This window comes from Arachis hypogaea, chromosome 6 (genome assembly GCF_003086295.3).
Source record: "Arachis hypogaea cultivar Tifrunner chromosome 6, arahy.Tifrunner.gnm2.J5K5, whole genome shotgun sequence".
In the NCBI taxonomy this organism is placed as follows: domain Eukaryota; kingdom Viridiplantae; phylum Streptophyta; class Magnoliopsida; order Fabales; family Fabaceae; genus Arachis; species Arachis hypogaea.
This window is the reverse complement of record NC_092041.1, coordinates 87540779-87553722: the sequence shown is the minus strand read 5'-3', so window position 1 is coordinate 87553722 and position 12944 is coordinate 87540779. Positions and strand designations below refer to the sequence as shown.

At 26.7% G+C, this 12944-nt stretch overlaps 2 protein-coding genes across 2 annotated transcripts; both read left to right on the top strand.

Moving 5' to 3' along the window:
• Positions 1-5412: 5412 nt before the first annotated feature.
• LOC140173708 (uncharacterized) lies at positions 5413-6808 on the top strand. Its single transcript, XM_072198229.1, has 2 exons — positions 5413-5801; positions 5908-6808. The coding sequence occupies exons 1-2, from the start codon at positions 5413-5415 to the stop codon at positions 6806-6808; spliced, it is 1290 nt and encodes a 429-aa protein (XP_072054330.1).
• A 157-nt stretch (positions 6809-6965) lies between these two features.
• On the top strand, positions 6966-7553 carry LOC140173707 (uncharacterized). The gene has a single exon (XM_072198228.1). The coding sequence runs from the start codon at positions 6966-6968 to the stop codon at positions 7551-7553; it is 588 nt and encodes a 195-aa protein (XP_072054329.1).
• Positions 7554-12944: the final 5391 nt, after the last annotated feature.

The following is a 12944-nucleotide window of genomic DNA, read 5'->3' as shown; positions in this document are numbered from 1 at the left end:
ACTTAGGTTATTATTTTTAAATTTTAAATTATTTATTTGAGTTTTTATATTTAAATTATTATTTTTAAAATTTTAAATTATTTTACTTAAGTTATTATTTTTAAAATTTTAAATTATTTTATTTAGGTTATTATTTTTTAAATTTTAATATTATTTTTTAAAAATTTATTAATTCTTTTTAGTATTATTTTTTAAAATTTTGTTAATTTTTTTTAAATTGCAGCTACATAGTTCTTTTAAAGAAATTTAGAATTTTAAAAAGATTTATGTTAATTGTACCTCGGTTGTTACATACTAATATTACTATAAAGATTTACGTTAATTTAGAGTTTTAAAAATTGTTAATATATTTATTTACTTTGTCCGCAAATTTAATTTAAATTTAAATTTAAGTCAATCAAATTTAAAAAAATTTAGTTATGAGTCAACTATAAAAGTATAAGTTATGAGATATGTATAGCACTACAATTTAGAGTACATCAATTCTTTTCTTTACATATATCCAAAATCTCTCTACTTATTCCAATAGCTGGTCACAAAATTGCAGACATCAATCTTACAATCAACAATTTGTGTGTACGTATACGAGTGATACGGTTATGGACACTACCAAATTATGAAAATTTTCCATTGCCATAGTCAATTGAAATAGTTTGGTTCGATGAAGACGTGAGTTTTCTACATATTTTTCTATTTTATTTTAAATTTATTTGTTTATTCCCATCTAATCATTCTTTTATTTTTGTTTATTAATTTTAGGGAGGAAAAATACACGCCTCAGTTAAGAGGGCTTTTGTGTCTCGATTCGTGAATTTGTTGGAAAAAGAAATATGTTACCAAATAAGATATTTTGGTGTTAGACCCAATAAGAGTTACCTCAAGACTACACATCATGAGTATGTGATTAATTTAAACTAACGTATTGATGTGCACAGACTTCAAAAATCGTAAAGTATCCCACGATATTTTGGTGTTATTGGATATCTTGCTGGAATTAAGAGTGAAAAAACTCTTAAAAAAATGACAAATCTATCAAGTAAACTATTATTGAATTAGAGATTGATGATGGGTAATTATACATTTATTTTTATAAATATAAAAATTTTGATAATCTCATTTTTTAAATTGTTATTTTAACTTATTTTATTATAAATATTTTTATTAATATTATTAATAAGTAACAAATGTATCTTAACTAACCTTAAGGTTAGTTATAATTTTTTAGATTCAAAGACACCATTTTTAAATATCAAGTATTTAAATTTTTAAAAAAAATCATTTTCGGATTGATTTTGAAAAAAAAATTAATTTAAATACCCTTTTTAAATCAATTCAAAGTGATTTTTTCAAAAAATTTAAATACTTGACATTTAAAAACGATGCCTTTGAATCTAAAAAATTATAACTAGCTTAACATAAATTAAGATACATTTGTTACTTATTAATAATATTAATAAAAATATTTATAATAAAATAAGTTAAAATAACAATTTAAAAAAAATGAGATTATCAAAATTTTTATATTTATAAAAATAAATATATAATTACTCATCATTAATCTCTAATTCAATAATGGTATACTTGGTAGATTTGTCATCTTTTTTAAGAGTTCTTTTATTTCTAATTTCAACAAGATATCTAATAATATCTAAAATTATTTAAAAAAACAATTATTATTAATAAGTTTGTTAAAAAAAATAGCCAAAATTATCAATAAAATAAATAAATTTATAAATAAATTATACTTTTTTTCTAAAATAATAAACTTACCAACTAAATAGGTGCAAGCGTACCAGGAGCATTGAGAGTGTCAAAACTCACAAACTTAAATCCATATCATGGATACTTGACGATTCTGGAAGTCTGTACACATCGATATGTTGGTTTAAATTAACCACATACTCATGATGTGTAGTCTTGAAATAACTCTTATTGAGTCTAACACTAAAATATCTTATTTAGTGAGATATTCCTTCCTCCAGCAAATTCACGAATCGAGACACAAAAACCCTCTTAACTGAGGCGTGTATTTTTCCTTTCTAGAATTAATAGACAAAAATCAAAGAAAATTAGATGGGAATAAATAAATAAATTTAAAATATAAATAACATAAATTTAAAATAAAATAGAAAAATATTAGTAGAAAACTCACGTCTTCATCGAACCAAACTATCTCAATTGAGTATGACAATGGAGAATTTCTGTAATTTGGTGGTGTCTATAACCGTATCACTCGTATACGTACACACAAATTGTCGATTGTAGGATTGATGTTTTCAATTTTGTAAATAACAGCCATTGGAATAAGTAGAGAGATTTTAGATATATGTAAAGAAAGGAATTGATGTACTCTAAGTTTTGATGATATACATATCTCATAACTTATATTTTTACAGTGGATTCATAACTAAATTTTTTTAAATTTGATTGAATTTAATTTAAATTTAAATTAAATTTGCAGACAAAGTAAATAAATATATTAACAATTTTTAAAACTCTAAATTAACGTAAATCTTTATAGTAATATTACTATGTAACAACCGAAGTACAATAATCTAAAATTTAAAAAATAACAACTTAAATAAAATAATTTGAAATTTAAAAAATAACAATCTAAGTAAAACAATCCAAACAAATAATTTAAATTTGAAAATAACAACCTAAACAAATAATAATTTATAATTTATAAATATAAATCTAAAAATTTCTAATGACGACACCTAAACTCCCAAACTCAACGTATGAGCCCCACATCAGCATATGAGCTCCTCATTTGTATTGTATTACTATTACTATTACTATTACTATTACTATAAAGATAAAGATAAAGATTAAGTGACTTCTTAACCGTTTCGATTTTTAAATTTAAACTTTTTTACTTGCCACATTTATAAACTTTTATTGTTATCTTTTAGATTGTCTCTCCACAGTAAAAGTACTTTCATCCTTTTCTCTTTTTTTTAAATATTTTTTTCTAAATTTTATATAATTTATAAGGTTATTAATTTTTAGATTGTATTTAATTTTATTTATTTTTATCGATAAATAATAAGATTGATACTATTTATGATGAAACTAATAAAAATTATTTTTAAATTAACAAATTTCTATATTCCTAATGAACAACGAACGTTTAATTAGAAAAATTTATTTAAAATTTTAAAATTTGCACTAGCTAATTAGAAAACTCTATTTAAAAATTTAAAATTTAAAATTCCAATACTAATTCCTAATTACTTCTTAACTATTTTGATTTTTAAATTTAAATTTTTTTATTTGTCACATTTATAAATTTTTTCTGTTTATTTCATTTACATTGTTATTTTTTAGATTATCTCTGCACAACAGTAGAAGTACTTTCATCTTTTTTTCTCTTTTTACTTAAAAACTATTCATTTTCAATCTCTTTATTTAAGAAAATGAAAAAAAATTTAATTATAAGTTGAATTTATTGATGGTGAGATTAAACTTATAGTTATTTAAAAATTTTTGTAAATATATATATATATATATATTATTTTTCGTAAAATAATGTGTGCGTAACTAAAAACGTAACACTAGACTTTTAGGACTTTATTTTTTTTTGAATAATATAAAAAATTTGATAATAAAAATGTATTATGTATAATGTATATAATTTTTTATGTGGTAAAAAAATTTATTTATTTGGTATTTTCAGGTATATATTAAACGATGCAAGAAGTCCAAAGAGAAGTAAGATTGAAAAAAAATTAATATTAAAAAACAAAAAAAATACAAAGCAGAGCCCAATTTAAAGTAGATTTCATACAAAAAAATAAATTAATTATTTTAATATTTTTTTAGGTTAGAATAATATATTTTTTTATTTGATATTTTTAAGTATGTCAGCTCTATATATTGGGTTTTTATTGGGTATACAAAATAACTAACATGTCATGAATGTTTTGGTCGAATGAAAGTCCATAAATATAATATTTTCTATATATTATTTAGCTATTAACAAGTAATAAATTATTAATTTACATTGTCTTTGTAATATGTTACTAGATTTTCTTATGAAAAAATTACAGAAAATTCGAGTGATAGTTCCAATGGTGTGCATTTTGAATCAGTGTTATTGGACATTACAAATAACAATATCAATAGGTTGCTTTTTGGATGAATTTATTTTTTTTTGGATATGAGCTTATGTGAATATGCATGCACTTTATATAGGTGAAAAAGAATGATGTGCCAATATTAGTGATATTAGTAATTCGGGTATCACACGTGGAGCATATGATAGCCCATGTCATCAAACAAGTCAACAATAGTTTCAACAAACATCAAACAATATCGACCAATTGCAAAACCAGTGTATGTTAATATGCTTTTATTACTTAAAGACCAAACATTTAATTTTTCAATTGGTCTATTAAAAATAATCTTTGGTATATGCTATATAATTATTATAAATTTATTGGAGTACACAAATCGAATAGATTGCAAAGAGATGCAAGACTGAATAGGAAAACTATACTACTTCAAAAGAGACATAGTAAGATAAGCATGATAGATTGTAATTTTCACAAAGCTAAAATTTCACTTTTTAATTTATCTTTAATAATACCTTCATAATATATATATATATATATATATATATATATATATATATATATATATATATATATATATATATATATATTCATAATTCAGCTGATTCAAAAATTTAATACATATTCATTAATTTTTTTTATAATATAAAGTACTTGATGTATTATTTCTAATAATTACAGGAGCAAGTACATCTGATTCAAATTTAGATACTAAAGAATTAGAAGAAGTGTGCATAGCTAAAAAAAGAAGACACCTGAGACAAAGAAAAACATTTTTAAAGGAATTGGCTATAAATCTTTCAAAATTTTTTGAAGAAGTTGAGGATATTACTGAAAACATGATTGTATTAGATAATTCTGTACAAATTGAATACCCAGCCATATTCGATGTTGCTGAGAATATAGGTAATCTAAGAAGTAGCAATATCAGCACTTTATTATATACTATTGTTATGTTTTTTATAAACAAAAAATCATCGTTTAGTGTTTAAGTTTTTAAAATTCTAACAAAGATATGGTTATATATTATATTTTTTATTTTTAAACATTGATTTATTGTAATTCTTATTGTTTGATTAGCGTGCATATAAAACTTAAACCTTGAGGTTGGCACAATAAAATCGTATTATATGATCTCATCTTTTTAATCCATAAATTGAAATCTTCGGTAATCTTTTATAAATATTATTTTTATACTTAATATGGTGAAAGAAAGGTATATTTTTATATAAAGTATTTGTTGCAGATATAACTGAAACATAATTTATTATCTTGGTGATTATTAGATGTGATAGATATTGGTAACCTAGAATTTTTTTGTCGGCATTGCGACACCATGATGTGGTATGAGGAGAGATCAGAGAAGTCCAAAACAGGATCCAATATTGAGTTCTCAATATGTTGTATGCAAGAGAAGGTACAACTGCCGTTTTTGCAATGTCCACCTCAACTTTTGCAAGGTTTAATATCTGGAGCAGACCAGATAAACAAACACTTTAAGGATAATATAAGAGCTTATAATAGCATGTTTTGCTTCACGTTCCTGGGAGGTAAAATAGAGACCTCCATCAATGATGGGACAGGTTTTTCCCAATTCATTGTGAGTGGACAAAACTATAATAGAATTGGAAGCTTGGTACCAATTGAGGGACAAATACCAAAATTCGCGCAGTTATATATTTATGATACAAAAAATGAGGTCTCAAATAGAATAGAGATTTTCAAGTTTGTATCATGCATTCCAAACTGATTAAAAATATATTAAGGTAGTTCGTACTTTGATTTTGGTTAATTATGGATACTAATATTTTTCACTTAATGTTTTATACAGTTCAAGAATAACCAACAACAATATTGACCACTCCTTAGTTCTAGACCTCAAGGACATGATCAATCAGCATAATGTTCTTGCTTACACATTTAGGATAGTGAGAAACTACCTGAATCAAGGAGATATCGCAAATATAAGGCTACAGTTGTACCGGAAAAGAGCAAAGGACGCGAGAGTCTACAATTTACCATCTTCTAACGAGGTCGCAGCTCTAATAGTAGAAGATTTTGATTCTAAAGATGCAGGACGTGATATTATAGTTCAATTAAAGTCTAGACATCTGCAAAGGATTCATGAGACACACACCGCATTTATTCCTCTTCAATATCCTATGATGTTTCCTTACGGTGAAGATGGCTACCAAGAAGACATTCCTTTGCGAGAATTTCATAGGGCTGATGAAAATAGAAAGAGACAACGTGTGAGTTTAAGGGAGCTCATAGCATTTAGAATACAAGAGAGAAAGGTCGAGTATGCAACCATTGTCAATAGTGGAAGACTATTTCAGCAGTTCTTGGTTGATTGCTTTTCTATGATTGAAGCACAAAGGCTGACTTACTATCGAAATAACCAAACCAAGATGAAGAGTGATATATACAAAAGGATTCAAGATGCAGTTGTTAGGAGTGAGATGCGTGCTTCCAAAGCAAGTAAACATATCATCCTACTTGCATCCTTCACTGGTGGCATGAGATACATGTTTAATAATTGTCAAGATGCTATGGCAATTTGTAAGAAATATAAATATCCAGACTTCTTCATCACAATGACATGTAACTCGAGTTGGCAAGAGATTGGCAGGGTTAACAATCCAAGGAACTTAACGGTTGAAGACCGGCTGAATATATCGTGTAGAGTGTTCAAAATTAAGCTTGATATGATAATCTCGGATCTTAAGTGAGAAATTCCATTTGGAGTGCTAGATGCAGGTATTGCTCATCATCTAGTTTTATTTGTTATTGTTGATTTTCTATTATCACCCTTAATTTATCAAAGCACATATATAAAATAGATAGTTTATTTATAGCATATTTTTTTTTGCCTTTTTGGTATAAGGGATGTATACGGTGGAATTCCAAAAAAGAGATCTACCACATGCTCACATTCTTTTATGGTTAAGTGGAGACCATAAGATAACAACGACAATTCAAATTGATCGGTTATTATCTTCAGAGTTGCCAGATCCTGTTCGGCACCCAAAATTGTTTAGAGCTGTATCTACATATATGATTCATGGACCATGTGGTAGAGCATTCTCAAAATCTCCCTGCATGAAAGATAGGTACTGTACCAAATATTATCTCAAGACATTCAGTAGAACCACAGTTATCAATAATAGTAGATACCCATCATATAGAAGACGAGACACAGGGGTGGTTACTGAGAAGAAGGGAGTCCATATGGATAATAGGAATGTGGTTCCGTACAATACATATCTGCGGATGTCTTATCAAGCACATGTTAATGTAGAGTACTATAACAAGTCGAATGCTATCAAATATTTGTTCAAGTACGTGAATAAAGGTCCAGACAAGGTAGCAGTTGGAATTACAAAGGAAGCTTCCAGTGGACAGGATGCTCAGGTTATTGATGAGATCAAACAATTTTATGATTGCAGATATTTGTCTGCATGTAAGGCTGTGTAGAGAACTTTAGCTTATGATATTCATCAGAGGTGGCCTTCAGTGATGAGATTAACCTTTCATTTGTCTGGAGAGCAAAACATCATCTTTAAAGACGATGATGATCTCGAAGAAATCATGGAAGAAGAGGAAAGAAAATGTACGATGTTCTTAGCATAGATGGAGGCCAATAAAAAATTTGAAGCAGGTCAAACTTTGACGTATGCTGAGTTTCCAAATCAATTTGTTTATGATAGAGAAGCAAGGGAATGGCATCCACGCAAAAGAGGATATTCTATCGGGAGGTTAAATTATGTTCTACCGGGTACAAGTGATATTTACTATATGAGAATATTGTTAGCTGTTCAGAGAGGTTGCACAACATATGAGTCTATTAGGACAGTTAATAAAATTACATATTCTAGCTTCCAAGATGCTTGCTATTTCATGGGATTACTGTGCGATGATAGGGAATTTATTGCAGCTATTAATGAGGTAGCTGAACTTGAATCTGGTCATCAATTGAGAAAACTATTTGCAATGCTACTAATATCTAATAGCATTAGCAACTCAGAGCGTGTTTGGAATGCAACTTGGACATTATTAGCTGATGGAATACTATATGAGAGGAGAAAAGATTTGAAAAATCAAGGTATTTTACTATGTCTTTTTTTATATCAAGAATGTATTCTCTTATTATTTTTATTTTTATTAATAATATTAATAGTTTTATTTTGGAATTACTTATTAAATATTTTGTAAAACCACCATATGCTTTTGCTAGGACTAAACATAACTGATGATGAATTGAAAAGCCTTTGCCTTATTGAGATTGAGAAAATACTTAACAGCAATGCGAGATCTTTAAAAGACTATCAATCAATGCCATATCCTGAGATGTCTGATGTTCGCCTTTTTTAGAATAAGATAATAGAGGAGGAGTTAGCATATGACGCAAATGAGTTGACTCATACAAACTTATATACGGAACAAAAGATGACTCATGAGCAAAGGTTACTATTCAATGAGATACTCAATGCTGTTATTACAGATTCTGGTGGTTTTTACTTCGTTTATGGGCATGGTAGGTGTGATAAGACATTTATTTGGAATGAACTTTCTTCTGCTATTCGGTCTAGAGGAAAGATTGTTTTAAATGTCGCATCCAGTAGAATTGCGTCTTTACTCCTACCTGGTGGCAGAACGTCTCATTCTAGATTTTCAATACCCATTACAATTACTGATGAATCTACTTGCAACATCAAGCATGGCAGTTTGAAGGCTGAACTGCTCATCCAAAGTAGCTTAATAATTTGGGATGAAGTTTCAATGCTCAATAAAATGTGCTTTGAAGCACTTGATTGGACGCTCAGGGATCTAATGTCATTTACCGATCAATATAAGACACATCAACCATTTGGTGGTAAGGTTGTTGTTCGAGGAGGTGATTTCAGACAGATACTTTCGGTGATTCCGAAAGGGAGTAGACACAATATATTGGCATCCGCTATTAACTCATCCCATCTGTGGTCGTTTTGTAAGGTTCTGAATCTACATACAAACATGAGGCTTCTAATGTCTTCTTCAGATCAAGATGAAGGTGAAATGAAGAAATTTGCTAATTGGATACTTGATGTTGGAAATGGAAATATTGGTTCTATTGTTGGTGATGAATCAGAAATTAAAATTCCAGATTATCTATTAATTACAACTATTGATGACCCTCTCTCTCTCATTTGGTAGACTTTGCATATCCAAATTTGTTACAAAACATGTTAGATTATAGGTATTTTCAGAGTAGGAAAATTCTTGCACCCACGCTTGAGAGTGTCGAGAAGGTAAACAATTTTGTCTTGACAATCTTTCCAGGGATGGAAAAGGAGTATTTCAGTTATGACACAATATGTCAAGCTAATGAGAATGAAGATGTACAACAAGAGTTGTTCACACCAGAGTTTCTAAATGATATCAAATATTCGGGACTACTTAATCACAAGTTGACTTTGAAGCCAGGAGTTGCTGTAATGCTACTGCGAAACATAGACTTTAGTGTACTAGTAGTAAATCGAATAAACTAGATTCGATTTAGTACTATAATGGTTAATTCAAATTCAATTAGGGCTTGTTTGGGTAAACTTCAAAGAAAAGATCTTTTTTTGAGTTATCTTTTTTTAAAAGATCTTATGAAAAAGTAAAAGTAATTTTATGTTTGGATATCTCATGCAAAAAAATCTTTTTATCTATCAATTATATTTGGGTATAACAATATAAAAGTACTTTTTTGTTTATTTATTACATGAAAACATATTTTTTTAAGAAAAAAATATCTTTTAAAAAAAGATGTAAATTACAACTTCTCAAAAAAGATCTTTTTTATTTTTCTAGTGCTTTTACTTTTACTCCTATAAATTTGCTAAACACGCTAAAAAATAAAAAAAGATCTTTTTTATTAAAAAAATCTTTTTTTTATCAAAATAATAGCGTCCAATCAAGCACTTAATTCAATTTATGTAGATATATAAAACACTAGTAATTCAAATCTGTTTGATTCAATTTAGTACTAAAAAATCTAAATCAAAATCATTAAATTCGATTTATATAGATATATAAACAAATACATATATATAACATTTTTTATTTTGAGATTTTCGTATAATATTAGTATGTGTTTGGTTTATACACGTATTTTACCCGTACATTAAACTCAATTTGATTACAAATTTATTCATTTAATATTATTAATGTAAAATCTGCATTTTATCCTTAATATTTTAAAACAAATTTAAAAAAATGGCCCAATATTTAATTTACTTAAATTTTATCTTTAATATTTTCAATAAATTTTGATTTTATCTCTATTATTTAATTTTTAACAATGACAATTAGTCAACTTCAATCCCAAATTTTCAACAACTTTTCCTTTTTATCTCAACCCTGAAATCCTAACTTCAATCCTTAAACTCCAACCTTGACTCCATTCTAACTAGAGCTCCACAACCAAAATCCTAAACATTCACCTTATCCCCATTAGCATAGTTAACCACTTAACCCACTACCTTCACCTCCCTAATTCCACGTTTTTCACCATTGAACACACTATACCTTCACCCTTCACCTTTGCCTTTCTGATCCCACCTCCATCATTGTGCCCCCATCACTAGTCCCTATTCACTTCTTCTCACCATCGCAATATCACCTTAATCTCTCACCTCACCACGGCATCTATTCGAATTTTGTCCATCGAAAACAATATCTTGGATACACTTTGATATTTATAAATTTTGGTGTGTAATTTTGTTTACTTCAGACTCCTTCGTATGTATTTTTATTTATTTATACTATAAAAATTTTAGAATCAATATTTGAGGAACTATTTTTATCATTTACTTAATAAATTCAATTAGAGAGTTAACTTTTTTTTACCTAATATTAACCAATTTTTTTTATTTTAAATTTTATACCGTAAATTTTAAATTTTAAATCTTAAATTTTAAATTTTTTATTCTAAATTTTTTAAAAATAAAAATTAAAAAATAATTTTATAATAAAAAATATTAACTAATTAAAAAATAATTTTCTGTACTTTTTCATATTAAATTTATATGCATATCATATATTTTTTTTGGTGACGTTATATGCATATCATATATATTCTAGAAGACTTAATTTCTAAAGTTTCAAATAATATCTTTATTATTATTATATTAATTAAAATAGAACAGTATCTTAATAATTATTCAACTATAAATGACTTACCATATATGTATTGAAATAATATCAAATATTTTATGATTTGCTATTTATTAATTTGTTAAAATATTAATTAATAATTTAGTAAAATAACTTAAATTTTAATTTTATATTTTTGCTGGGGTTCATACCTGAAATTCACTCAGTATTTAATTAAAAATGAATTTGAAAAAAACTTTTACTTTTCATAAAAAATTATAGCAGGTATCTTTGGCATAATAAAATAGAAAGTATACTTTCTACAAAAGCACTAGGGTGTTTAAATCCAAACCGATTTAAATTAAACCGCTCTTTCAATCCAATTCAAACCCGAAACTGATTAAAACCGCATTAATTCAGATTTGATTGGGTTATATTTTTTGCAAACCGTTGGATCGCATCGGATTTCGGATCTACTTTTCATAACCGATCCAATTCAATCCAAGCCGCACAATGTGTTATAATATTACTATTTTATTATTATATTTACAATTATACTTATAACATGTTCAATTTGTTATACATTTTTATATTATTCATGTATTATTATTATTTAATAAATATTTTATGCTCAAAATATTATTTATTTATTTATTTTAACTAACTTATAATTTTCTTTCTATTATTATGTTATCGTTGGCTTTTTAAAATATTATTGAGACTTGTTATGTCATTGTTGAATATTTAAAATTTGATGTTACTACTCGTTATATGTATTTAATTTTTTTAGTTTACAAAATCGCAAATCCAATCCAATCCAAACCGCTTAAAATTGGATCAGATCGGATCTATTTTTTTTAAGTCATCCAATCCAAACCGCATCGCAAGTAAAATTAGTGTTTGAATCGAATGAGTTTTTGACTCAAAACCAATCCAAACTGCACCACGAACACCCCTGAAAAGCACAATGACAACAACATTTGGTAAAATTGTCTCTGAATCTTATAATAAAATACTATAATAGATATAAACATAAAGATAAAAGTAATTTTTAATTTTGTAAAGTATAAATTGATTTTACAAAATATCTTTAAATATTAAAAAAAAAAAACCAAAATCACATGCTGATGGGTTTCTTCATTACTAAAAATTAAATAAAATAAAGTATCTGTAATTTTAAAAATCACAAACATCTTTTTAATAAAGTTTACTGAACCCGCCCTCAATTAATACACTTCCACAAAACGATGCAAAGTATTTGCAACAAAAATAGGAGAAGATACATAATTAATTACATGAATTATTGAATGTCTGAACATATTATATACATGTCATAAGGCTGAGCAAGTGATAAGGCCAAAATTCTCATCCTCTGCCATCGTTACTTTGACTTCATTTTGCAACTCCTCCGGGTAAGTTCCTTCTAGTTCCCTCTTCAATATTATTATTATATGGTATGAAACTTGGAACTTGATGATGATTGTATGTAGTTCATTCATCCCTGTATATGAAAATATATATATAATCATATGCTTTTATACTTACTTTTCTGCTGGTGGTTACACAAGTATGCGATTACAAAGTTGGCGAGAATTAACCTTCAAAAATAAAAAAAAAGGTTGGCGAGAATTAAGAAAATGAAATAATTTATATAATAACCAGTTGCCAATACCATCATTAATTTTTCATATATAGTTCGTTACATGTTGCTACTAAATTATTTCTTCTATTTATGTTTTAATTTCT